This window comes from Staurois parvus, unplaced genomic scaffold (assembly GCF_062004578.1).
Source record: "Staurois parvus isolate SC_StPar_1 unplaced genomic scaffold, SC_StPar_1.0 ptg002177l, whole genome shotgun sequence".
NCBI classification, from domain to species: domain Eukaryota; kingdom Metazoa; phylum Chordata; class Amphibia; order Anura; family Ranidae; genus Staurois; species Staurois parvus.
In genome coordinates, this window is record NW_028319973.1 from 9,025 (window position 1) to 36,936 (window position 27,912).

Genomic DNA, 27,912 nt, shown 5'->3' on the forward strand with positions numbered 1-27,912 from the left:
AAATGTCAGGACGGTACAAATCCCCCAAAATGTCAGGACGGTACAAATACCCCCCAAATGTCAGGACGGTACAAATCCCCCCAAATGTCAGGACGGTACAAATCCCCCGCAAATGTCAGGATGGTACAAATCCCCCCAAATGTGAGGACTGTACAAATCCCCCCCCCAAATGTCAGTATGGTACAAATCCCCAAAGCAACATAAGACCCCCCCAGAAACAATAGATTCCCTGAGCAATGATAGGACCCCCCCCCTGCAACAAAATTACCCCCTCTCCCCAGCATCAATAGACCCTCCAGCAGCCAGTAACAATAGACCCTCCAGCACACCCCAGCACCCCTTGCCATTACATAGGTTCAGTGCTGGACGTACCCCCCCTGGTGATATCCATCTCCAAGCCCTGAGCTCTCCAGAGCCATCACAAAGGCATCATTGCAGAACTTTCCAGCCCTCAGCTTGCCACAGGAGGCTCCGGGGCCATTGACAACAAGTCTGCATCTGTGGTCTGTACCACCTTTTCCCGGTTTTACAGAGGAGGAGGGTTGCCATTCGCCTTTTTTGTCTAAGTGGAGTTACCCTTTAAGCCATCCGAAGTAAAGAACTCTCCTCTAATAACCTATAAAAGTTAAAATAGTAAAATAACACGACGGGAGAATTAACGAGCAAAAAAAACAAAAATCCCACCCGGCACAAAATATGCCTCGCAGCTCCGTCCTCCAATCACAATGGGATTAAAGTCTGAAGAGCGAGAGAACATCAAGAGGCATTTTTCTCAGAGCTTCTCCTTTATCCGGACCCTTTTACGTCTCCATTTTCTTTTCCCCTCTGCGAGTTCCCTCGCTAAAACGGAATAAAATTATCGCCTACAAGGAGTAACGGATTGAATCGCCGACATCCATAAAACATCTCTCCTGTACATAGAGCTAAACGCATCCCTTTCACAGGCCGGCCGCGCCGATAGAATGTTGACAACATGGTTTTTACATTCTTTGAAGTTGTCAAGCTTTTTACAGCCCGCCTCGTCTCCAGCCACTGGAGGCTGCCTGTACATCAAAGCCCAGAGACGAGCGCTCGCCCGGCTGTTGTACGGCAGAGCGCCGCAATATTTTATTCCTTTATTCATTTTATGCTTTTTGATTTTTATTAGCGGTGCGGGTCATTTTGATGTATTAGTAAGAGGGAAGGTTATGTCATAAACACGAGGCAGTTTAGAAATATAACACGAAGCGTCTGCATGGAGGGTGTTTGTACGGAGGGGGTGGAGGCCATTTAAAGGGAATAGATCAGGGTGTGTAGGATTATAACTTTTTTTTTTTTTTTTTCTATGGTTAAACTGGATGGACTTTTGTCTTTTTTCAGCCAGACTAACTATGTAATCACTTGTTTGTTTTTAGTTTTTTTTTTTAACCACTTCGATATTATTTATTTCAGGTACTTATATGGCGCCGTCAATTTACGCCGCGCTTTACACATACAGGCGTACCTCGGTTTACGAACGCTTCGACTAATAATTATCTGACATAATTTGTCGGTAGATCTTTGCAAATTTAAATCGGATGATGCGAATAACCTCATATTTCAGCGCCTATCCTGAAGAAGAGACTACCCATTGTGAAGCATGTCGGTGTTCAGCGCTGTGCATTGTGGACTGTTTTTTATTCCACTGGTTGTGAAGTTTTATTGATAGCATTTGTTTTTTAACACACACACACATATATATATTTATTTCAGGTACTTATATAGCGCCGTCAATTTACGCAGCGCTTTACATATATATTGTACATTCACATCAGTCCCCGCCCCCGAGGAGCGTACAATCTACAGTCCCTAACTCACATTCATACATACACATACTAGGGACAATTTAAACAGGAGCCAATTAACCTCCCAGCATGTCTTTGGAGTGTCATATATATGTATATATACATACACACACTATACTTGATGTTTTTGTTGTTTATAAATGATTGTCAGTATTGAAAATATCTACTGAAGGTACATTTAGATTCTATCTTTGCTTCCACCCATATCTGGGGTTATTTCCATTTGAGTCGTAATGGATTTATTTTACTTAAAGTGTTACTAAAACCCCGGACCCCGCATTGACTATATCCGCTCTCCCCGTACCCCGCATTCACTATATCCGCTCTCCCCGGACCCCGCATTCACTATATCCGCTCTCCCCGGATCCCGCATTCACTATATCCGCTCTCCCCGGACCCCGCATTCACTATATCCGCTCTCCCCGTACCCCGCATTCACTATATCCGCTCTCCCCGGACCCCGCATTCACTATATCCGCTCTCCCCGTACCCCGCATTCACTATATCCGCTCTCCCCGGACCCCGCATTCACTATATCTGCTCTCCCCGTACCCCGCATTCACTATATCCGCTCTCCCCGGACCCCGCATTCACTATATCAGCTCTCCCCGGACCCCGCATTCACTATATCCGCTCTCCCCGGACCCCGCATTCACTATATCCGCTCTCCCCGGACCCCGCATTCACTATATCCGCTCTCCCCGGACCCCGCATTCACTATATCCGCTCTCCCCGGACCCCGCATTCACTATATCCGCTCTCCCCGGACCCCGCATTCACTATATCCGCTCTCCCCGGACCCCGCATTCACTATATCCCCTGTCCCCGGATCCCGCATTCACTATATCCGCTCTCCCCGGACCCCGCATTCACTATATCAGCTCTCCCCGGACCCCGCATTCACTATATCCGCTCTCCCCGGACCCCGCATTCGCTATATCCGCTCTCCCCGGACCCCGCATTCGCTATATCCGCTCTCCCCGGACCCCGCATTCACTATATCCGCTCTCCCCGGACCCCGCATTCACTATATCCGCTCTCCCCGGACCCTGCATTCCCTATATCCGCTCTCCCCAGACCCCGCATTCACTATATCCGCTCTCCCCGGACCCCGCATTCACTATATCCCCTCTCCTCGGACCCCGCATTCACTATATCCGCTCTCCCCGGACCCCGCATTCACTATATCCCCTCTCCTCGGACCCCGCATTCACTATATCCGCTCTCCCCGGACCCCGCATTCACTATATCCGCTCTCCCCGGACCCCGCATTCACTATATCCGCTCTCCTCGGACCCCGCATTCACTATATCCGCTCTCCCCGGACCCCGCATTCGCTATATCCGCTCTCCCACAAGTACACACAACATGGAAATGCAATTATTATAGTAAATATAAACTGCTAAATCCCTTCTCTCATCAGCAGTATATTATTAATATTATTATACAATATTTATTTAGCGCCAAAAGGTTTGCTCTGCGCTGTACATTATAGTATATAGCAGTCTTGTGACTTCTATCAGTGTACGGCCAAGCACTGGTTAAAGCTTTTCATTCCTTTCATTCTCGCCTGATTGTCCTATGAGTCTGCATGACCCCTGACCCTCTGTCTGGACAGCGCTGATTGGCCCTGTGCTGATCACATGCACTCTCCCAAGAAAAAAAAAACTCTCTAGCAATACTCACCAAACTGAGCATGTGCAGAGTGACTCTTAGAGCTCTGTACTATCAGCAGATGGATTGGGGACAGTAGAAGAAGGGGAGGATCAGAGAAGAGAGGATCAAACAGCCTTTGTACACAATGCGGAGGATTAACCCCTTAGATTCCACAGTGAGTACAACAAGCGTGCATTGCTGCATCTACAGACTGATTATACTGTTGGGGGTTCAGGAACACTTTATGACATATGTGTGATGATGTGAGTGAGGCGGGACTCAGCGATGTTTTTCTATTACAGGTCGCCTTACAGACCAGAGATTAAAGCGATCCGAGTCTCTTCCCGCGTCGCGGTCCCGTGTCATCACTTCCCATGACGGTAGAAGTAGCTTTCACGGAGGCAGCCTGTTTTCAAGCCGACCCTTTTCCGGTACGTATTTACAGAGATGAGAAATATTGTCCTCATCCATTCACAACGTTTCATTTCTGATGTAAATTCAGTTTATATTTCTTTTAGGCTAAGTGCGTCCAAACCCATCGCTGCTTTAAAAAACGATCCGCATTTGGGTTGTTTTTCGGAGGTGATTGATAGGTGATGATGACTGCATGTATATACACTGCACGATGAAATGTGTTTTTTTATATTATTATTATTTATATTTATTTATTTATTAGTATTTTATATTAGAAGATATATGAAAAATATTTGTAAAAATATATATTTTTTTTAAATCTATTCTTCCGATTTTGTTTTAACATATGTTTGTAAATGCTTTCCAAAAATGTAGATTAGCAGTTATAACCCCCCCGGCGGTATTCCTGAGTGTAGCTCGGGGTAAAGTTTCAGCACCATAATTGGTAACTCCCCCCCCCCCGAGCTACACTCGGGAACACCCTCCAGCTCTGGGATCCCTCGATCACTTACCTTGTCCTGCGCTCCTGCGATGTCCCCCCTGCAGTGTCCCCGGCAATGTCCTCCGGCCGATGCCGGCATCTGTCTTCCGGGTTCCGTTCCCTGCGACGTCGGGACGTACGGGGGACGGAACTGGCGGGAAATTCAAAAATGTCAAAAAGTGACATTCACTAAATACACTAAAATCACATAATATAACATTCCTGTATCAAACCATTTCACATACATTGTGTCCCGAGTGCTTTGTCCGGCGCCCTGCCTGCATTTTTACCGCCCTTTCTGCCTGGAAACTGAGAAACGTCCATGGCGTCCAAAAAGCTTCCCTTTAGGTCAGACGCGGTTTTAGACCGGCTAGAGAACAGCGATAGTAAATCAGAACCACTTGCAGAATTGAGTGATAATGATTGGTGGGGGAAATTCCTCATCAGACACTGAAAACGATTCTGCGACTGAGCTCAGCGATGGGCCAACTTGGCGCTATATTTCACATTTCAGTGTTTTTGGTGATTATATTATTGAATTACATTTATTATTATTTTTTATGATTATTTATTAAATTATAATTTATGATTTCGTGTTTCAAGTTTTATCCTCCCCGGGATGTTTACTAGACTCTTGTTCGGACAGATTTCAGTGAGTTATTCCTAAAAATTACAGACCTACAATAAAAAAACAACATATTTCCATGCAAAAAAAGTACCGCTTTGAGCACAGAAATACTGACATCATCAGACCGCTAGGGAGGCTAAAGACATATACAGTATATTTGAAATGTATTTTTAAAAATATTTTAAATATGTTTTCTAATAAAAACGCATTTCAACATACAATATATATATAGTCCCTCCCCTCATGCCAGGGTACTAGGTGTAATCCTAGACTCCCATCTGTCCCCAAATCCAATCACTGTCCAAATCTTGTAGACTTCACCTCCATAACATCTCCAAGATATGACCGTTCCTAACCCCGGAAACCACTAAGCAACATATTCCCTCCCTGGTTATCTCTCGCCTGGACTATTGTAACTCCCTCCTCATTGGCCAACCTCATTGCAGGCTATCCCCTCTTCAGTCTATCATGTATGCTGCTGCCAGACTCATCCACCTTACTAACCGCTCTGTATCTGCCACCCCTCTCAACCAATCCCTCCACTGTCCTCCATTTAGTGTCCTCCACCCCTCTCTGCAATCCCTCCACTGGTCTCCACTCAGTGTCCTCCACCCCTCTCTGCCAATCTCTCCACTGCTCTCCAATCAGTGTCCTCCACCCCTCTCTGCCAATCTCTCCACTGCTCTCCACTCAGTGTCCTCCACCCCTCTCTGCCAATCCCTCCACTGCTCTCCAATCAGTGTCCTCCATCCCTCTCTGCCAATCCCTCCACTGGCCTCCATTCAGTGTCCTCCACCCCTCTCTGCCAATCCCTCCACTGGCCTCCACTCAGTGTCCTCCACCCCTCTCTGCCAATCCCTCCACTGGCCTCCACTCAGTGTCCTCCACCCTTCTCTGCCAATCCCTCCACTGGCCTCCATTCAGTGTCCTTCACCCCTCTCTGCCACTCCCTCCACTGGCCTCCATTCAGTGTCTTCCACCCCTTTCTGCCAATCCCTCCACTGGCCTCCACTCAGTGTCCTCCATCTCTCTTTGCCAATCCCTCCACTGGCCTCCACTCAGTGTCCTCCTCCCTTCTCTGCCAATCCCTCCACTGGCCTCCATTCAGTGTCCTCCACCCCTCTCTGCCAATCCCTCCACTGGCTTCCCATTGCCCAACGAATAAAATTCAAAACAGTAACAATCACATATAAAGCCATTTATAACTCCGCCCCAAATTACATCACCAATCTTGTCTCCAAATATCACCCAAACCGTCCTCTCCGCTTCTCGCAAGACCTCCTGCTCTCTAGCTCCCTTGTCTCCTCCTCCCACGCTCGTCTCCAGGACTTCTCCAGAGCTTCCCCCATCCTCTGGAACTCTCTACCCCAATTTATCAGACTATCGCCCACTCTGCTCACTTTTAGGTGATCTCTGAAAACCGATCTCTTCAGGGAAGCCTATCCTGCCCTCAGCTAATACTGGAATCTTCTACTCCTCCTACCAGTCCATCCCCCACAGTTATTACCTTTTGTACCACCAGCCCCTCCCTCCTAGATTGTAAGCTCCCAGGATCAGCCCCTCCTAACCCTCTTGTATTGAACTGTATTGTTGCTGTATTGTCTCCCGTTATATTGTACAGCGCTGAGCAAACTGTTGGCACCATAAATCCTGTATAATAATAATAATATATATATATTTATTGAAATATATTTTTAAATATATTGAATACGGCCAAAATTGTAGCATTTCAAATATACGTCAATATATTTGGGAAGAATATTTTTAAAATATATTTCAAATATATTTTTCTTCCATGTGGGTAGAAGGGGACGGAGGGGAGGGGAGCTGTTTCAAGCTTTGTTCTTTCTAGCCCGGAGTTCCACCTTAAGTACGCCCCTGTGAATGAGGCCTGAGTCCTTCACGCCGTATTGTGCGTGCCGGATTGTGCGGGTGAGGGTTGGAGAGCTGTAAAGCGCACAGGAACGCTGAAATCAGCTGCCTTTCTGTCAAAGCTTGGCAGCTGTCCGTGGCCCCTTGGTAAATGTTGATTAGGATGTAATTGATCAGATTTATAGGTGCAAAAAAAACATAATTTATTATATTAAATGATAAAAAGAAATCTAATTATCCCCATAGAACCCGACGCAATACATCTGCCGTATGATTAGAAGCTGTATAAAGGTGATTAATTTTGACTGACAAATGATGAAGCGATCCAAATGGTAGCAGACAATGGAAGCCATACATGTTCTTGGCGAAGGGAAAGACGGCTGTGTGTAAAGCGGTGCGCACTGCGACAAGGCCTGACAATCCAGCTTAATTACACTTACTGCACAGGCCAGTCACACACAAAACGACTTACCTCGCACCGCGGCTACGCTGATTACCGCGCCTTTGATGAGTCTCTTCAGGATCAATTACGTCTATTAGCGAGTCATTGTGCGACTGAGCGCAGCCATCATTTTTACTGTCCTCTTTTGTGTGCCTTCAGCCAAGAAGAATGTCTCCCAGGCTCAGAAGCTGGCCGACTTAGACGGCGAATTGGCGTCCATGTTGTACGGCCGGATGAAGGAGGCTAGCATGGCCTACCAGCAGCCAAACAGTGAGACCGATGCCTCTTACAGGCGCAAGATGGAGAGGATGATGGCGGTCAGACAGATCGAGTCGCAAGAGAACCTCATCAACAGAAAGTCCTTCTTATTGGTAAGAAGAGCCCCCTATTGTAGAGGGATGGAGGGGATCAATGTCACAGACTTGGCAGGCTGAACCATTCACCCCCGGTTCATATATATGAGGCCGTGCGGGACGCGTTTTGCGCAGGCATGAGAGCCCAGTCATTTGAATGGACTCCCGCGCCCCGTGACACACAGGGAAGAAGTCCCGGCACTTCTTCGAAAAACGCAGCCGAGGTTCCCAGTACGGTTGCGTTTTCCAGTGCGGGCGGAACTAATGGCACCCGCCCGCGGGTCCGCATTCCTCTGTGCGGATGGTGAGGCTGCACGGATTTTCATGCGGATCCGCAGCGGCACCACCCGCACAGATGTGAATCTAATGTCATTGGGTGTGTGGTTAGAGACATCTGTGACGATCACGGCATCAGACCCCAGCCCTTCTCACCAAACTCGTGACCGAAGGACCAGCCAATCTAAAACCTTGCTGTCACGTGCGTAACAATGCCACGCCCAGCTGCACCCTGTACAACGATTTTCCAGATAATGGGCCACAATCGATGTACTGACTGACTGGTGGACCCGTACTATTGCCTCTAATAGGTAGCCAGTCGTCCAGTATTCAGAGGAAAAAAAAAGTAAAAAAGAAAATAAATTAGTAAATTAAAAAAAAAATTGTTTAAAATAAATAAATAAATAATATCTATCTATCTATCTATCTATCTATCTATCTATTATCTATCTATCTATCTATTATCTATCTATCTATCTATCTATCTATCTATCTATCTATCTATCTATCTATCTATTATCTATCTATCTATCTATTATCTATCTATTATCTATCTATCTATCTATCTATCTATCTATCTATCTATCTATCTATCTATCTATTATCTATCTATTATCTATCTATCTATCTATCTATCTATCTATCTATTATCTATTATCTATCTATCTATCTATTATCTATCTATCTATCTATCTATTATCTATCTATCTATCTATCTATCTATCTATATACAGTTGTGTTCAAAATAACATCAGTGTGATGAAAAAAGTGAGTAAAGCTGAAAATCCTTCTAATCCTTTTATTTCCATCCACACAAATGCATTGGGAACACGACACATTCTATTCCAAATCACAACATGAAGAAAAATACATCAAATTTGTGTTGTTCCTCTAAAAAAATGGAAGAAAAGTGAATATTAATATATTCAAAAAAATGGCCGTGTTTGTATTCTTCTTTACAAACTCAAACATTCACTATATAAACTGAGAAATGTTTGAAGATTTTGCTTTCCTTTGAATGACTTCATGAATATTTGGTTGTAGTCGCACTGTTTCTGAGAACTGCTGTACATCTGTGTTGCATGGAGTCCCCCAACTTCTGGCCCCTGTGATCAGGTATTCCAGCCCAGGATGATTGGACCACATTCCACAGTTCTTCTCTATTTCTTGGTTTGGCCTCAGAAACGGCATTTTTGATGTCACCCCACAAGTTTTCTATTGGATGAAGATCCGGGGATTGGGCTGGCCACTCCATAACGTCCATCTTGTTGGTCTGGAACCAAGATGTTGCACGTTTACTGGTGTGTTTGGGGTCGTTGTCTTGTTGGAACACCCATTTCAAGGGCATTTCCTCTTCAGCATAAGGCAGCATGACCTCTTCAAGTATTCTGATGGATTCAAACTGATCCATGATCCCTGGTATGCGATAAATAGGCCCAACACCGTAGTATGAGAAACATCCCCCTATCATGATGCTTGCACCACCATGCTTCACGGTCTTCACAGTGTACTGTGGCTTGAATTCAGTGTTTGGGGTCGTCTGACAAACTGTCTCCGCCCACTAGACCCAAAAAGAACAATCTTACTTTCATCAGTCCACAAAATGTTCCTCCATTTCTCTTTAGGCCGGTCAATGTGCTCTTTGGCAGATTGTAGCCTCTTCAGCACACGTCTTTTTCCCAACAGTGGGACTTTGCGGGAACTTCTTGCAGATAGCTTGGCTTCACATCGGCGTCTTCTAATTGTAACAGTCCTCACAGGGAACGTCACACCTTCTTTCATCTTCCTGGAGCTGATTGTTGGCTGAGTCCTCACAGGGAACGTCACACCTTCTTTCATCTTCCTGGAGCTGATTGTTGTCTGAGTCCGCCCCATTTTGGCTATTCTTCTATCCATTCCAATGGTAGTTTTTCGCTTTCTTCCGCGTCTTTCAGGTTTTGGTTGCCATTTTAAAGCATTTGCCATCATTTTAGCTGAGCAGCCGATCATTTTCTGCACTTCTTTATATGTTTTCCCCTCCAATCAACTTGTTAATCAAGGTACGCTGTTCTTCTGAACAATGTCTGGAACGACCCATTTTCCTCAGAATTTCAGAGAGAAATGCACTGTAACCAGCATGTCCAACATTTGCTGCCTTCCTTCCTTAAATAAGGGCAATAATTGCCACCTGTTTCTCAAAGAATGAATGACCTCACTAATAGAACTCCACACGGCTATTATTGTGAACACGCCCCTTTCAATGAGGGATTCAATGACACAGAATCAGCAGCATGCATGTCATGACTGTCGGGTCTGTTGGATTTCTATGACTCTACTACACCTGCTAGGAAATTATTTGCCATGTAGAAATATCATTTCCACCAAAAACAGAGATTGATCCGGTTAGTGATGTCTGACTGCTAGTATTTTCAACACAACTGTATACAAATTAATTATTTATATTAATTAACTAACATATATATATATGAAAAAAAAAAACATTTCTATATATAGGGGGAGACTCGAAGGACCACATGGTCTTATATATATATACACATATGTAACAATGGGGGAGAAAAAAAATGAAATAAATGAGTTAATGAAAATAAATTTTAGATATAAACATATTACCGTATATAGTCGAGTATAAGCCGAGTTTTTCAGCACATTTTTTGTGCTGAAAAACGGCCCCCTCGGCTTATACTTGAGTCAGCGTCTCCAGGTGTGGGCGGGATGACATGCCGTCCCTGTCATCTGGACACACCCCCGGGATCAATCCTTGCCGGTGATTGGCCGCCGGAACTGTAGCTCAGCAGAGGCACACAGGCGCCCAATCACCGGTGAGGAGGTGGAGCTTGGAGAGGAGGAGCCGAGCGGCACCGTGAAGATCGAGCGAGTGAAGAGGAGGAGAGCGGCCGGAGAAGGAAGACATCTGACCGGTAAGTGTGTACCATGGGAGAGGGAGCGAGCGAGCCCAGGCTGGAGCAGGGGTCAGCAAGGTAAGTATCATTGGTGTCAGTGGGAGGAATAGTGCCCAATCATTGGTGTCACTAATACCAACGATGGGGCACTATTCCTCCCCCCACTGACACCAACGATGGGGCACTATTCCTCCCCCCACTGACACCAACGATGGAGCACTATTCCTCCCCCCACTGACACCAACGATGGGGCACTATTCCTCCCCCCACTGACACCAACGATGGGGCACTATTCCTCCCCCTACTGATACCAACGATGGGGCACTATTCCTCCCCCCACTGACACCAACGATGGGGCACTATTCCTCCCCCCACTGACACCAACGATGGGGCACTATTCCTCCCCCCACTGACACCAACGATGGGGCACTATTCCTCCCCCCACTGACACCAACGATGGGGCACTATTCCTCCCCCCACTGACACCAACGATGGGGCACTATTCCTCCCCCCACTGACACCAACGATGGGGCACTATTCCTCCCCCCACTGACACCAACGATGGGGCACTATTCCTCCCCCCACTGACACCAACGATGGGGCACTATTCCTCCCCCCACTGACACCACCGGCTTATACTCGAGTCAATAGTTTTTCCCAGTTTTTTGTGGTAAAATTAGGTACCTCGGCTTATATTCGGGTCGGCTTATACTCGAGTATATACGGTAGTTAATTAAAATAAATAAATGTTATATATTTATATATATATATATATATATATATATATAGTTAATAAAAAATTGTTTAAAAAAATAAATAAAAAAAAATTATATAGATGGACCACTTGGTCTTTTTTCTGCTGTCTCTCTTCTATGGTTTTATCTGAAATCCAAACCCTGAGGAAGGGGTATGTCTATCCCCCGGAACGCGTCAGCGCCTTCCCCTTGTCACTTACTGGACTCTCATTGGACGCTGTCATCCTTGTGTCTGTTGGGAGGGACCGGCACGCAAGCTGCTCTAGTTTCTCAGAGATTGTAGAATGTTGGGTTGGAGTTGGGAGCGAGTTGGGTGGATCTGCTCCCTGCAGTGAGTGGCGGCTCTTCAGATGTTTTATACAGGAGCGTCTATTGAGCTGTTTGTCTTTTTTCTTTCCCCGTCTCCAGTCTCCACACGAGGAGCGCACTCAGCACACCAGAGATTTGCAGATCATTGAAGCATACAGAGAGCGCACCAAAGCAGAGTGTATCTCCGGTATGCTGAATCAGGCCATTACCTCAAATTACACCGTCTACGCCACTCTGGGCACCGCCGAGTTCTTTGAGTTTCAGCTGAAGAACCCGTACAACGTGCAGTACACCGTCTCCATCGAGACTGATCACGCGGACCTCAGGTAAGACCTATCCTGTCCTGAATCTTCTCTGCCCAAAGAGGACCTGTCATCCACACACGGCTGTGCAATGATTGGTGAGGACCTGTCACAGCTGTGGATCTTAGTCTAAGCCTGCCACTCCTCGTCACTCTCGGAACTTCACCTTGGACCTAGAGTCAGATATATGGTACCATGCAAGGTTCTACGTAGGCAGGTGTGACGAGATGCTGTACATGAAGAAAGCTTTCAGAAATCAAAGTGTTAAGTTTATTTTTATCAATTAACAAAATGGAAAGTAAATGAACTGAAGAGAAATCCGAATCCACTCAATATTTGGTGTGACCCCACCCCTTTGCCTTCTTCTAGGTAGACTTGCACCCGGTGAAGGAACTCGGCAGGTAGGTTGTCCTTTGTACATCTTGGAGAACTAAGCCCAGATCTCCTGTGGATGTCGGCCACCTCCAATCCTTCTGTCTCTTCATGGAATCCCAGGCAGACTCCATGATGCTGAGATCAGGACTCTGGGGGGGCCAAACCATCACTTCCGGGACTCCTTGTTCTTCCTTACACTGAAGATACTTCCTAATGAGATTGTATGTTTGGGGTGGTTGTCCTGCTGCAGAATAAATTTGGGGCCAATCACACGCCTCCCTGATGATATGGAATCATGAATTAGTATCTGCCTGTATTTCTCAGCATTGAGGACACCACTGATCCTGACCAAATCTCCAACTGCATTTGCAGAAATGCAGCTCCGAACTTGCAAAGAACCTCCACCATGCTTCACAGTTGTCCGTAGACACTCATTACTGCCCCGCTTTCCAGCTTTTCCACTAACAAACTGCCCCCTGCTACAGCCAAATATTTCATATTGTGACTCATCAGTCCAGAGCCCCTGATGCCATTTTCTTGCACCCCAATTACTATGTTTTCCTGCATAGTTGAGTCACTTAGTCTTCTTTCCATGTTGGAGGTTTGGTTTTTTGGCTGCAATGGTTCCATGAAGATCTTTTCTGGCCAGACTTCACCAGACAGTAGATGGTGTACCCGGGTCCCACTGGATCCCTCCAGTTCTGTGCTGATGGTGCTACTGGACATCTTCCGATGTAGAAAGGAAGTAAGCATGATGTGTCTTCCATCTGCCACATAATGTTTCCTTGGCTGACCATTGCGTGTTACCCGACCTCCATGTCCATGTCCTCCATGTTACCCGACCACTGCGTCTACTCTCCTCCATGTTACCCGAGCACTGCGTCTACGCTCCTCAGCGTTACCCGACCACTGCGTCTACATTCCCAAACGTTACCCGACCACTGCGTCTACATTCCCAAACGTTACCCGACCACTGCGTCTACATTCCCAAACGTTACCCGACCACTGCGTCTACATTCCCAAACGTTACCCGACCACTGCGTCTACATTCCCAAACGTTACCCGACCACTGCGTCTACATTCCCAAACGTTACCCGACCACTGCGTCTACATTCCCAAACGTTACCCGACCACTGTGTCTACATTCCCAAACGTTACCCAACTACTATGTCTACTCTCCTCAACATTACCCGACCACTGCGTCTATGCTCCTCAACATTACCCGACCACTGCGTCTACGCTCCTCAACGTTACCCGTCCACTGCGTCTACGCTCCTCAACATTACCCGTCCACTGCGTCTATGCTCCTCAACATTACCCGACCACTGCGTCTACGCTCCTCAACGTTACCCGTCCACTGCGTCTACGCTCCTCAACATTACCCGTCCACTGCGTCTACGCTCCTCAACGTTACCCGACCACTGCGTCTACACTCCTCAACGTTACCCGACCACTGCATCTATGCTCCTCAACGTTACCCGACCACTGCGTCTATGCTCCTCAACGTTACCCGACCACTGCATCTACGCTCCTCAACGTTACCCGACCACTGCATCTATGCTCCTCAACATTACCCGACCACTGCGTCTACGCTCCTCAACGTTACCCGACCACTGCATCTATGCTCCTCAACGTTACCCGACCACTGCGTCTACGCTCCTCAACATTACCCGACCACTGCGTCTACGCTCCTCAACATTACCCGACCACTGTGTCTACATTCCTCAACATTACCCGACCACTGTGTCTACATTCCTCAACATTACCCGACCACTGCGTCTACATTCCTCAACATTACCCGACCACTGTGTCTACATTCCTCAACATTACCCGACCACTGTGTCTACATTCCTCAACATTACCCGACCACTGTGTCTACATTCCTCAACATTACCCGACCACTGCATCTATTCTCAACATTGCCCATTTCCTTGTGCTTCTTCAAAAGAGCTTGATGAATTGATCTGATGCTGGTTTGAAGCCAAAGGGTGGTCACACCATATTGATTTGATTTAGATTTCTCTTCTGTTCGCTCACTTTGCATTTTGTAAATTGATAAAAATGAACAATTACAATAGATATTTCTGAAAGCTTTCTTACTTTTATAGCATTAATCACACCTGCCTATAACTTTTTCTCAGTAATATATTTTGTAATAAGTACATACAAAGAACATGTCAGATTGGGGAAGTATGCGTCCAGGGAGGAATACCTGCAACAGAAATCCAGTCTGCATTCCAAGTACTCATCCCTGGGCGAATACTGCTCTAAAAACGAGTAGCACTCAGTGCACCCTCCAGCCGCCTTGATCGAACTTTGCAGGCTGTCAGCAGCAGGGCTGGGCGGTGCACCCAGGCCTTTCACCCACACCGAAACACCTGAGCTCATGCATCGTGCCTACATGAACAGTGCGCAAGAACAGTGCGCATGAGTCCTAACAGGTCAACTGCTCCATTTTACTCAGGTCTGGTCTGCTTGCGTTTCTCTGCCCCCTTCCCGAGTATTGTTATGTCTGCTACACAGTGACAGGTCCTCTTGGAGAAGGCATTCCTTACTGATGTGATCGGTCTGTGTTTCTCTCAGGGTGATTGTGGACACACAGGAGTGGAGACATTTTAAAGAACTGACAAACACAACAACCCCCATAGAGGAGAATATGTTTCACATCGATCAGCAGAGTACTTCACCGCAACTGTACCTGAGACCCAAAGAGACCGTCTATGTGCCCTTCAGATACCAGACCTTCACCTTGGACCATACCACTATGCTGCAGGTGGGAGGAGGCTATACACCCTGCTCAGGTTTTCCTCATTTATAGACTTGCCCTGAACAAGAACTGTCTGGTACACAATACACGTAGTAACAGTGCAATGAACGGCATTGAGGAAATAATAAAAAAAACGTATAAAACAGAAAATGTTACAAAAAATATTTCAAAAATGATAAAAAAAAGAAATACCAAACTCCATGATTACATACACTTTAACCACTTTTCTGCCGGAGTCATTTGTTTCCATTTTTGCACAGATTTTAACCACTTGACTCCCAAGCCACATCTAATGCCATCAATGTACAAATCTGAATTTTTTTGGTAGAAAATGACTTAAAACCCCAATTAGATTTTCTTCCATTGGTGGAAAAACGCTCACCGCGCTTTTTTTTCTTTCCCCCCTTCCAGTCCAGACACTCCCCCCCCCTTCCAGTCCGGACACTTTCACCCCCTTCCAGTCCGGACACTTTCACCCCCCTTCCAGTCCGGACACTTTCACCCCCCTTCCAGTCCGGACACTTTCTCCCCCTTCCAGTCCAGACACTTTCACCCCCTTCCAGTCCGGACACTTTCACCCCCTTCCAGTCCGGACATTTTCACCCCCTTCCAGTCCGGACACTTTCACCCCCTTCCAGTCCAGACATTTTCACCCCCTTCCAGTCCGGACACTTTCCCCCCTTCCAGTCCGGACACTTTCACCCCCTTCCAGTCCAGACACTTTCACCCCCTTCCAGTCCAGACACTTTCACCCCCTTCCAGTCCAGACACTTTCACCCCCTTCCAGTCCAGACACTTTCACCCCCCCCCTTCCAGTCCAGACACTCCCCCCCCCCCCCCTTCCAGTCCAGACACTTCCCCCCCCCCCCCTTCCAGTCCGGACACTTTCTTACACTTCCAGTCCGGACACTTTCACCCCCTTCCAGTCCAGGCCAATTTTCAGCTTTCAGTGCTATCACAGTTTGAATGACAATTGCGCGGTCATGCAACACGGCACCCATATTGTTTAGCATTTTTTTGAGACAGATAAAACTTTATTATGGTGGTATTTATTCACCGCTGGGATTTATTTTTCTATATAAATGAAGAAGTCCAAACATTTTGAACAAAAATTTCCTTGGACCATACCACTATGCTGCAGGTGGGAGGAGGCTATACATGCTGCTCAGTTTTTCCTCATTTATAAATTTACCCTGAACAAGAACTGTCTGGTATACCATACACTTAGTAGTAGTGCAATGAACGGCACAAAGAAAATGATAAAAAAAAATATAAATATAAAATAGAGAATTAAAAAAAAAAATTTACAATTATTGAAAAAAATACCAAACTCCATGATTACATACACTTTAACCACTTTTCTGCCGGAGTCATTTGTTTCCATTTTTTTAACCACTTGACTCCCAAGCCACATCTGACATTTTCGTCATAAATGTAAAAATCTGCATTTTTTTGGTAGAAAATTACTAGTAATTAGATTTTCTTCCATTGTTGGAAAAACGCTCACCATGATTCTTTTTTTTTTTTTTTTTAACTACTTCCAGTCCGGACACTTTCCCCCCCCCCTTCCAGTCCGGACACTTCCCCCCCTTCCAGTCCGGACACTTCCCCCCCCTTCCAGTCCGGACAGTTTCCCCCCCTTCCAGTCCGGACACTTCCCCCCCCCCTTCCAGTCCGGACACTTTCACCCCCTTCCAGTCCGGACACTTTCCCCCCCCTTCCTGTCCGGACACTTTCACTCCCTTCCAGTCCGGACACTTTCCCCCCCTTCCAGTCCGGACACTTTCCCCCCCTTCCAGTCCGGACACTTTCAATCCCTTCCAGTCCGGACACTTTCCCCCCCTTCCAGTCCGGACACTTTCCCCCCCTTCCAGTCCGGACACTTCCCCCCCCCTTCCTGTCCGGACACTTTCACCCCCTTCCAGTCCGGACACTTCCCCCCCCCTTCCAGTCCGGACACTTTCCCCCCCTTCCAGTCCGGACACTTTCACCCCCCTTCCAGTCCGGACACTTTCCCCCCCCCTTCCAGTCCGGACACTTTCACCCCCTTCCAGTCCGGACACTTTCCCCCCCTTCCAGTCCGGACACTTTCCCCCCCTTCCAGTCCGGACACTTTCACCCCCTTCCAGTCCGGACACTTTCCCCCCCTTCCAGTCCGGACACTTTCCCCCCTTCCAGTCCGGACACTTTCCCCCCCTTCCAGTCCGGACACTTTCCCCCCATTCCAGTCCGGACACTTTCACTCCCTTCCAGTCCGGACACTTTCACCCCCTTCCAGTCCGGACACTTTCCCCCCCTTCCAGTCCGGACACTTTCACTCCCTTCCTGTCCAGGCCAATTTTCAGCTTTCAGCGCTATCACACTTTGAATGACAATTGCGCGGTCATGCAACACTGCACCCATATGAATTGTTTAGCATTTTTTTGAGACAGATAAAACTTTATTTTGGTGGTATTTATTCACCGCTGGGATTTTGCTATATAAATGAAAAAGTCCCAAAATTTAAAAAAAGGTTTTTTCTTCAAAGTTTTGCAAATAAATAATCTTTCTTCGTAAATCTTGGCCAAAATTTGGTCAGTTATCTTTTTAGTAAAATAAAAGAACCCAAATTAGTTAATAACCAAAAATTTTTTTTCATTTTTATTTTATTTTTTTATATTATTATTTATGGATTTTTTTTAACATACTGTCACCCTAGCAGTACAGGATCACCATGGTGACACTGTACTACTTGTGGGGGATGATGAAGACTTTTTTTTTTTTTACACTCATTGCTTTTACACCCATAAAGGCTGTAAAAGCAATAATTTCTCGCCGCTGGCTGCATTCTTGCAGTCATTGAAAATACTGAGTGAGCTGTGATTGGTCACAGCTTGTCACATGGTACAAGGCTGTTGTGAATAGCCCTGTACCATGTGATCTCTGTGATCATTCACAGATTTCACACGTAGTAAGCAATGATATCAGAAGTGACATCTTACTACTTACTACTCTTCATGTAATCACTGATTGGCCAATCAGTGATCACATGATCGGGTTCTCACACAGGTCCCGTACGACGATTGGTGCTCCCTGGGAGCACGCACAGGTTTGTAAATGCGGGTGCCATTTATGAACGGCCTCCCGCTCCTGCACTGCTCCTGTCCGGCCGTGTACATGGGCTGGACGGGAAGTGGTTAATGGTTGAATTGGATGGACTTTTGTCTTTTTTCAGCCAGACTAACTATGTAATGCAAAGTGACCTCCAAACCAATGGAAGGTCAAAGAGCTTTGATTGTATATCCTGCGGAGGTGATGGTCCTAGTTATCAGCTCTATAATATTCCACCCCGTAAATGTCAATATACAAACACAAGAAGAGCGAACACCTCTGACGGTGAAATATTGTTCAGCATTTATCGACATCTTAAAAGCCAATAAAAGCAGTCACAGTTTATTAGTGACCGTAGCTCTATGTATATCGCATAGATAGACTCCTGAAGAACGATAAATAAATAGCCGGCCGCCTTTTATCCTGGCTGATCAGACCAGCAATGGCATTTACGTATTGATGTGTTAAGGCCCATCATGTTTCGTCATCGGTAACGTCATCAGGGGCTCCCGATGAAATGCATGCTTTCTCGTGGGATTTATTTGAATGGTATTATTTCACAGCTTTTTTTTTTCAAAATTGTTTTTTTAGGGGTATGTACTATATAAGTGTTTAAAAAATGTTTACTTCGCTGTTCATTGCAGCATTACTAAGAATGCATTGTCTGTTGGGCCAATGAGAACAGTGATGTAGAAGGTTCATCTCTACAGTTGCAGAGTGAAGAGGAAACGTAGTATGGGAGTCTATTACTGTTATTATTTAGTGTATCTTTTATGTATAAAGCATACATATTTTATTTATTTCAGGTACTTATATGGCGCCATCAATTTACACAGATTGTACATTCACATCAGTCCCCGCCCCCGAGGAGCGTACAAGCTAAGGTCCCTAACTCACATTCATACATACACATACTAGGGACAATTTAGACAGGAGCCATTTCACCTCCCAGCATGTCTTTGGAGTGTGGAAGGAAACTGGAGTACCCAGAGGAAAGCCACACAGGAACAGGGAGAACATGCAAACTCCAGGCAGGTGGTGCTGTGGTTGGGATTCAAACCAATGACCCTAGTCCCTAACCCTCAAGGGGTGTACAATTTAAGGTCCCTAACTCACATTCATACATACACATACTAGGGCCAATTTAGGAAAGAGGTGCTGTGGGGTATGCTGACCAGTTCTGGTCACCCGTCCTCAGGAAGGAGGTGCCATGGAGTATAGCATCCAGTTCTGGTCACCAGTACTCAGGAAGGAGGTGCCATGGAGTATGCCGTCCAGTTCTGGTCACCAGTCCTCAGGAAGGAAGTGCTGTGGAGTTTAGCGTCCAGTTCTGGTCACCAATCCTCAGGAAGGAAGTGCTGTGCAGTATGCCATCCAGTTCTGGTCACCAGTCCTCAGGAAGAAGGTGCCGTGGAGTATGCCGTCCAGTTCTGGTCACCAGTCCGCAGGAAGGAGGTGCCGTGGAGTATGCCGTCCAGTTCTGGTCACCAGTCCGCAGGAAGGAGGTGCCGTGGAGTATGCCGTCCAGTTCTGGTCACCAGTCCGCAGGAAGGAAGTGCCATGAAGTATGCCATCCAGTTCTGGTCACCAGTCCTCAGCAAGGAGGTGCCGTGTAGTATGCCATCTAGTTCTGGTCACCAGTCCTCAGGAAGGAGGTGCTGTGGAGTATGCCGTCCAGTTCTGGTCACCAGTCCTCAGCAAGGAGGTGCCATGTAGTATGCCATCTAGTTCTGGTCACCAGTCCTCGGGAAGAAGGTGCCGTGGAGTATGCCATCCAGTTCTGGTCACCAGTCCTCAGGAAGGAGGTGCTGTGGAGTATGCCATCCAGTTCTGGTCACCAGTCCTCAGCAAGGAGGTGCCATGTAGTATGCCATCCAGTTCTGGTCACCAGTCCTCAGGAAAGAAGTGCCGTGGAGTACGCTGTCTAGTTCTGGTCACCAGTCCTCAGAAAGGAGGTGCTGTGGAGTACGCCGTCTAGTTCTGGTCACCAGTCCTCAGGAAGGAGGTGCTGTGGAGTATGCCGTCCAGTTCTGGTCACCAGTCCTCAGCAAGGAGGTGCCATGTAGTATGCTATCTAGTTCTGGTCACCAGTCCTCGGGAAGGAGGTGCCGTGGAGTATGCCATCCAGTTTTGGTCACCAGTCCTCAGGAAGGAGGTGCCGTGGAGTATGCCATCCAGTTCTGGTCACCAGTCCTCAGGAAAGAAGTGCCGTGGAGTACGCCGTCTAGTTCTGGTCACCAGTCCTCAGGAAGGAGGTGCCGTGGAGTATGCCATCCAGTTCTGGTCACCAGTCCTCAGGAAGGAGGTGCCGTGGAGTATGCCATCCAGTTTTGGTCACCAGTCCTCAGGAAGGAGGTGCCGTGGAGTATGCCATCCAGTTCTGGTCACCAGTCCTCAGGAAAGAAGTGCCGTGGAGTACGCCGTCTAGTTCTGGTCACCAGTCCTCAGGAAGGAGGTGCCGTGGAGTATGCCATCCAGTTCTGGTCACCAGTCCTCAGGAAGGAGGTGCCGTGGAGTATGCCATCCAGTTCTGGTCACCAGTCCTCAGGAAGGAGGTGCCGTGGAGTATGCCGTCTAGTTCTGGTCACCAGTCCTCAGGAAAGAAGTGCCGTGGAGTACGCCGTCTAGTTCTTGTCACCAGTCCTCAGGAAGGAGGTGCCGTGGAGTATGCCATCCAGTTCTGGTCACCAGTCCTCAGGAAAGAAGTGCCGTGGAGTACGCCGTCTAGTTCTTGTCACCAGTCCTCAGGAAGGAGGTGCCGTGGAGTATGCCATCCAGTTCTGGTCACCAGCCCTCAGCAAGGAGGTGCCGTGTAGTATGCCATCTAGTTCTGGTCACCAGTCCTCAGCAAGGAGGTGCCATGTAGTATGCCATCCAGTTCTGGTCACCAGTCCTCAGGAAAGAAGTGCCGTGGAGTACGCTGTCTAGTTCTGGTCACCAGTCCTCAGAAAGGAGGTGCTGTGGAGTATGCCGTCCAGTTCTGGTCACCAGTCCTCAGCAAGGAGGTGCCATGTAGTATGCTATCTAGTTCTGGTCACCAGTCCTCGGGAAGGAGGTGCCGTGGAGTATGCCATCCAGTTTTGGTCACCAGTCCTCAGGAAGGAGGTGCCGTGGAGTATGCCATCCAGTTCTGGTCACCAGTCCTCAGGAAAGAAGTGCCGTGGAGTACGCCGTCTAGTTCTGGTCACCAGTCCTCAGGAAGGAGGTGCCGTGGAGTATGCCATCCAGTTCTGGTCACCAGTCCTCAGGAAGGAGGTGCCGTGGAGTATGCCATCCAGTTCTGGTCACCAGTCCTCAGGAAGGAGGTGCCGTGGAGTATGCCGTCTAGTTCTGGTCACCAGTCCTCAGGAAAGAAGTGCCGTGGAGTACGCCGTCTAGTTCTTGTCACCAGTCCTCAGGAAGGAGGTGCCGTGGAGTATGCCATCCAGTTCTGGTCACCAGTCCTCAGGAAAGAAGTGCCGTGGAGTACGCCATCTAGTTCTTGTCACCAGTCCTCAGGAAGGAGGTGCCGTGGAGTATGCCATCCAGTTCTGGTCACCAGCCCTCAGGAAAGAAGTGCCGTGGAGTATGCCATCCAGTTCTGGTCACCAGTCCTCAGCAAGGAGGTGCCGTGTAGTATGCCATCCAGTTCTGGTCACCAGTCCTCAGCAAGGAGGTGCCGTGTAGTATGCCATCTAGTTCTGGTCACCAGTCCTCAGCAAGGAGGTGCCGTGTAGTATGCCATCCAGTTCTGGTCACCAGTCCTCAGCAAGGAGGTGCCGTGTAGTATGCCATCTAGTTCTGGTCACCAGTCCTCGGGAAGGAGGTGCCGTGGAGTACGCTGTCTAGTTCTGGTCACCAGTCCTCAGGAAGGAGGTGCTGGAAAGGGAGAGAGTCCAGAGAAGGGCCACTCAGTTAATAAGGGGAGTGTAGAGGTGAGGAGAGAGGAAAATGCCGGCAAACGCACAACAACTAGTATGAGGCTCATTAGTGAGTGGTGAGGGAACATAGCGCTCAGTTTATATGTGAAATACGTACTTTGGGCAAGTGACTGTTTTATCTTCAGATGCAGAGTCCCGGAACTTCCACGTCTGGCAAGGATCCCGGAGCACGATCCCAGTACAAGCCCAACACCATGACGTCCAAAATCATTAAGGTACTGTGGTGCTCCAAGACTATGGATGCTGTTGTATACAGTGGGGGGAATTTAGTAAAACCAAATAGATTGTGCACTTTGCAAGGTGCAGTTGCTCCAGGGCTTAGTAAATGAGCAGAAGCTCTGCTGATGTCCATCATCCAATCACGTGCTAGCAAAGTGCTGTTTATTTTTATTTTCCTTGCAGGTGATTGGGTAATCTTTACAAAATGAAGCTCATTTACTAAGCTCTGGAGGAACTGAACTTGTAGAGTGCACAGTCTGTTTGCCTTTGGTACATCCACCCCAGTGTGTGTATGTATACAGTTGCAAGAAAAAGTATGTGAACCCCTTGGGATTACGTGGAGTTTTGCATGAATTGGGCATAAAATGTGCTCTGAACGTCATCTAAGTCACAACAATAGAAGAACACAGTCTGCTGAACATAATACTACACAAACATCAGATGTTGCCATGGTTTAATTGCACATAACATGTAAACATTCACAGTGCAGGGAGGAAAAAGTATGTGAGGCCCTAGCTTAATGACTTCTCCCAGAGCTAATTGGAGCCAGGAGTGAGCCAACCTTGACTCCAATCAGTGTGATGATAATGGATGTGTTGCTGACACCTGTTTTGGGTTTACTGGTTTCAAGAAGCACTGTCTGATGTGAACCATGCCTCGCAGAAAAGAGCTCTCAGAAGACCTACCATCAAGAATTGTTGACTTGCATGAAGCTGGAAAGGGTTACAAAAGTATCTCCAAAAGCCTTGATGTTCATGTGTCCACGGTAAGACAGACTGTCTACAAATGGAGAAAGTTTAGCACTGTTGCTACTCTCCCTAGGCGTGGTCGTCCTGTAAAAATGACTTCAAGAGCACAGCGCAGAATGCTGCATGAGGTAAAGAAGAATCCCAGAGTGTCAGCTAAAGACCTACAGAAATCTCTGGCACATGCTAACATTTTTGTTGACACATCTACAATAAGGAAAACATTAAACAAGAATGGAGTACATGGGAGGACACCACGGAGGAAGCCATTGCTGTCCAAAAAGAAGATTGCAGCACGTTTGAAGTTTGCAAAAGAGCACCTGGATGTTCCACAGCACTACTGGCAGAATATACTGTGGACAGATGAAACCAAGATTGAGTTGTTTGGGAAGAACACACAACACTATGTGTGGAGAAAAAAAGGCACAGCACACCATCATCAAAACCTCATCCCCACTGTGAAACATGGCGGAGGGAGCATCATGGTTTGGGGCTGCTTTGCTGCCCCAGGGCCTGGACGGATTGTTGTCATTGATGGGAAAATGAATTCCAGAGTTTATCAAGACATTTTGCAGGAAAACGTACGACCATCTGTCCGCCAACTGAAGCTCCGCAGAGGACGGGTGATGCAACAGGACAATGACCCAAAGCATACAAGTAATTCAACAAAACAATGGCTGCAACAGCACAGAATACGCCTTCTGGAGTGGCCCAGTCAGAGTCCTGACCTCAACCCCATTGAAATGCTGTGGCATGACCTTAAGAGAGCGATTCACACCAGACATCCCAAGAATATTGCTACACTGAAACAGTTTTGTGAAGAGGAGTGGTCCAAAATGACTCCAGATCGTTGTGCAGGTCTGATCTGCAACTACAGGAAACGTTTGGTTGAGGTTATTGCTGCCAAAGGAGGGTCAACCAGTTATTAAGTCCAAAGGTTCACATACTTTTTCCTCCCTGCGCTGTGAATGTTTACATGTTATGTGCAATTAAACCATGGCAACATCTAATGTTTGTGTAGTATTATGTTCAGCAGACTGTGTTCTTCTATTGTTGTGACTTAGATGACGTTCAGAGCACATTTTATGCCCAATTCATGCAAAACTCTACGTAATCCCAAGGGGTTCACATACTTTTTCTTGCAACTGTATACTGCATGTTCTGGTTCTGTTCTGGTTGAACTGGATGGACTTTTGTCTTTTTTCAGCCAGACTAACTATGTAACTATATGTGGGGAATGTATGAATTTGGTGGAGACTCCGGTAGTAACCCCCCAATTTGAAGGCACCATGGACATGCATATGTTATCTGTTAGATTCAAATTGCTGCACTTAACTATTCGAGTTATTTCTGGTACTTTTATAGAGCTGCAAATTTTACATATATATTGTACATTCCCATCAGTCCCCGCCCCCGAGGAGCATAAACTCTAACTCACATTCATACATACACATATTAGGGACAATTTAGACAGGAGCCAATTCACCTACCAGCATGTCTTTGGAGTGTTGGAGGAAACTGGAGTACCTGGAGGAAACACACGCAGGCACAGGGAGAACATGCAAACTCCATGCAGGTGGTGCCGTGGTTGGGATTCAAACCAACGACCCGAGTACTGCCAGGCAGAAGTGCTAACCATTTAGCAGCTGTGCTGCCCCATATTATTTCACAGCTTTTTTTTTTGTCAAAATTGATTTTTTTTTTTAAGGGTATGTACTATATATGTTTTTTTTAATTTTTTACTTCGCTGTTCATTGTACCATGACCCCAGTGCTGCTAGGAGGAAGTGCTAACCACTTAGCTGCTGTGCTGCCCACTAGATTATCATTTAGTCATGTGACTTGTGCACACATATGCATTCATCTTGCCTCAGTACTCCTCTGAGGAGCCCCTCAGCCCTGATGCAAGCAGTGGGAGGGGTTATGCAAATATCAAAATGCCTCAATGGGTGGATGTCAGTCTGGAGACGTGGGCGTTTCCAGGCGGGCTGCATTTGCATAAGTAACGCCCTTTAGACCTTGTGTGGTCAGGGAGATGCGCCTCGCCTGCAGGCTTCTTCTCTCTGATTGAAACTTTGCATGGAGCCATCTGTACAGAGCTGAAGGGAGGGGGAGGAGTCATTGATCTGACCCACCCTGTTGTGAATATTTCAGCTTCAGCTGCTGAATTGTGTAATGAAGAAGCATTTTCAAGCCAATTAGATGAAGCTGATGTATAATCTGATTGTTTTATCAATTTTTCAATTATTTTGCTTTCCCTGGCCCTTCCCCCCCTCCACTCCTTCATCAGCATTTCTTTTTTTTTGGTACTTGCCTAATTTTAAACCCAGACCCTCATAGGGTCTCTGTGCCTCTCCATGCAACAATGACAGATCACGGCTGGAGGGAGGGGTCGGCAGAGTGATGTACATAGCTTCCTGAACACATCAAAGCACCCTGCCTGGGTACACCTCTGAGGAGCCATCAGCCCTGATGGAAGCAGTGGGAGGGTTTATGCAAATATCAAAATGCCTCAATGGGTGAATGTCAGTCTGGAGATGTGGGCGTTCCTAGGCTGGCTGCATTTGCATAAGTAACACCCACATGTGATGCTGAGCCTCTATGATTGAAAGTGCTGAAATGTTAATGAATGAAGGGGGAGCGCCAGGCACCATCAGGATGGGGAAAGCAGGGCTAGCTGGGAAATAAGGCGGGTTCACCACAGCGTCAGGAGTACAATGTGAGAAGTTCAGCCCACATAGAAGAAAAATATATTTGAAATGCTACAATTTTAGCCGTATTCAATATATATATAATATACAGTGAAGGAAATGTGTATTTTTTCCCCGGCTGATGCTGAATGTTCACCCCTCACACAGAAATGATCGGTCTAACAGTGGAATGTTCGCCCCTCACACAGAAATGATCGGTCTAACAGTGGAATGTTCGCCCCTCACACAGAAATGATCGGTCTAACAATGGAATGTTCGGTGTAACACTGAGAGACAGAATACAACAACAAATTCAGCAGAAATGCGTCTAACAAATGATGACGGATCTGCATGTTCATGAGGGAAAGAAGGATTTGATCCCCTTCACAAAACATGACTTAGTACTTGGTGGCAAATCCCTTGTTGGCAATCACAGAGGTCAGACGTTTCCTGGAGTTGGCCCCCAGGTTCACACACATCTCAGGAGGGATTTTGGCCCACTCCTCTTGGCAGATCCTCTCCAAGTCATTAAGGTTTGGTGGCTGACGTTTGGCAACTCGAACTTTCAACTCCCTCCACAGATTATCAATCGGATGAAGGTCTGGAGACTGGCTAGGCCACTCCAGGACCTTAATGTGCTTCTTCTGGAGCCGCTCCTTTGTTGCCTTGGCCGTGTGTTTTGGGTCATTGTCATGCTGGAACACCCATCCACCACCCATTTTCAATGCCCTGGCTGAGGGAAGAAGGTTCTCAACCAAGATTTGAGGATACATCGTCCCTTTGATGTGGTGCAGTTGTCCTGTCCCCTTAGCAGAAAAACACCCCCAAAGCAGAATCTTTCCACCACCATGTTTCACAGTTGAGATGGTGTTCTTGGGGTCATAGGCAGCATTCCTCCTCTTCCAAACACGGCGAGTTGAGTTGATGCCAAAGAGCTTGATTTTAGTCTCATCTGACCACAACACTTCCCACCAGTCCTCCTCTGCATCATTCAGATGTTCAGTGGCAGACTTCAGACGGGCTGGACATGTGCTTTCTTGAGCAGAGGGACCTTGCGGGCACTGCAGGATTTCAGTCCTTGTCGGCGTAGTGTGTTACCAATTGTTTTCTTGGTGACTGTGGTCCCAGCTGCCTGGAGATCATTGCCAAGATCCTCACGTGTAGTTCTGGGATGATTCCTCACTGTTCCCATGATCATTGACACTCCACCAGGTGAGATCTTGCATGGTGCACCAGACCTAGGGAGACTGACACTTGTTTTGTGTTTCTTCCATTTGTGAATGATTGCACCAACTGTTGTCACCTTCTCACCAAGCTGCTTGGCCATAGTTTGGTAGCCCAGTCCAGCCTTGTGTAGGTCTACCATCTTGTCCCTGACATCCTTGGACAGCTCTTTGGTCTTTGCCATGGTGGCGAGTTTGGAATCTGATGGTTTGATGGCTCCTGTGGACAGGTGTCTTTTACAGTTGCAAGAAAAAGTATGTGAACCCCTTGGGATTACGTGGAGTTTTGCATGAATTGGGCATAAAATGTGCTCTGAACGTCATCTAAGTCACAACAATAGAAGAACACAGTCTGCTGAACATAATAATACACAAACATTAGAAGTTGCCATGGTTTAATTGCACATAACATGTAAACATTCACAGTGCAGGGAGGAAAAAGTATGTGAACCTTTGGACTTAATAACTGGTTGACCCTTCTTTGGCAGCAATAACCTCAACCAAACGTTTCCTGTAGTTGCAGATCAGACCTGCACAACGATCTGGAGTCATTTTGGACCACTCCTCTTCACAAAACTGTTTCAGTGTAGCAATATTCTTGGGATGTCTGGTGTGAATCGCTCTCTCAAGGTCATGCCACAGCATTTCAATCGGGTTGAGGTCAGGACTCTG

General features: G+C 47.0%; 1 protein-coding gene across 1 annotated transcript in view; it reads left to right on the plus strand.

Annotated features, from left to right (window-relative positions):
- Window positions 1–973: 973 nt before the first annotated feature.
- Window positions 974–27,912, plus strand: part of NPHP4 (nephrocystin 4) — a 65,299-nt gene continuing 38,360 nt past the window's right edge. Inside the window, exons 1-6 of the mRNA XM_089665302.1 lie at window positions 974–1,084; window positions 3,763–3,910; window positions 7,476–7,687; window positions 12,009–12,235; window positions 15,170–15,359; window positions 22,489–22,578. Of these exons, the coding sequence (XP_089521428.1) occupies window positions 974–1,084; window positions 3,763–3,910; window positions 7,476–7,687; window positions 12,009–12,235; window positions 15,170–15,359; window positions 22,489–22,578 (978 nt within the window). The remainder of the gene's footprint in view (window positions 1,085–3,762; window positions 3,911–7,475; window positions 7,688–12,008; window positions 12,236–15,169; window positions 15,360–22,488; window positions 22,579–27,912) is intronic.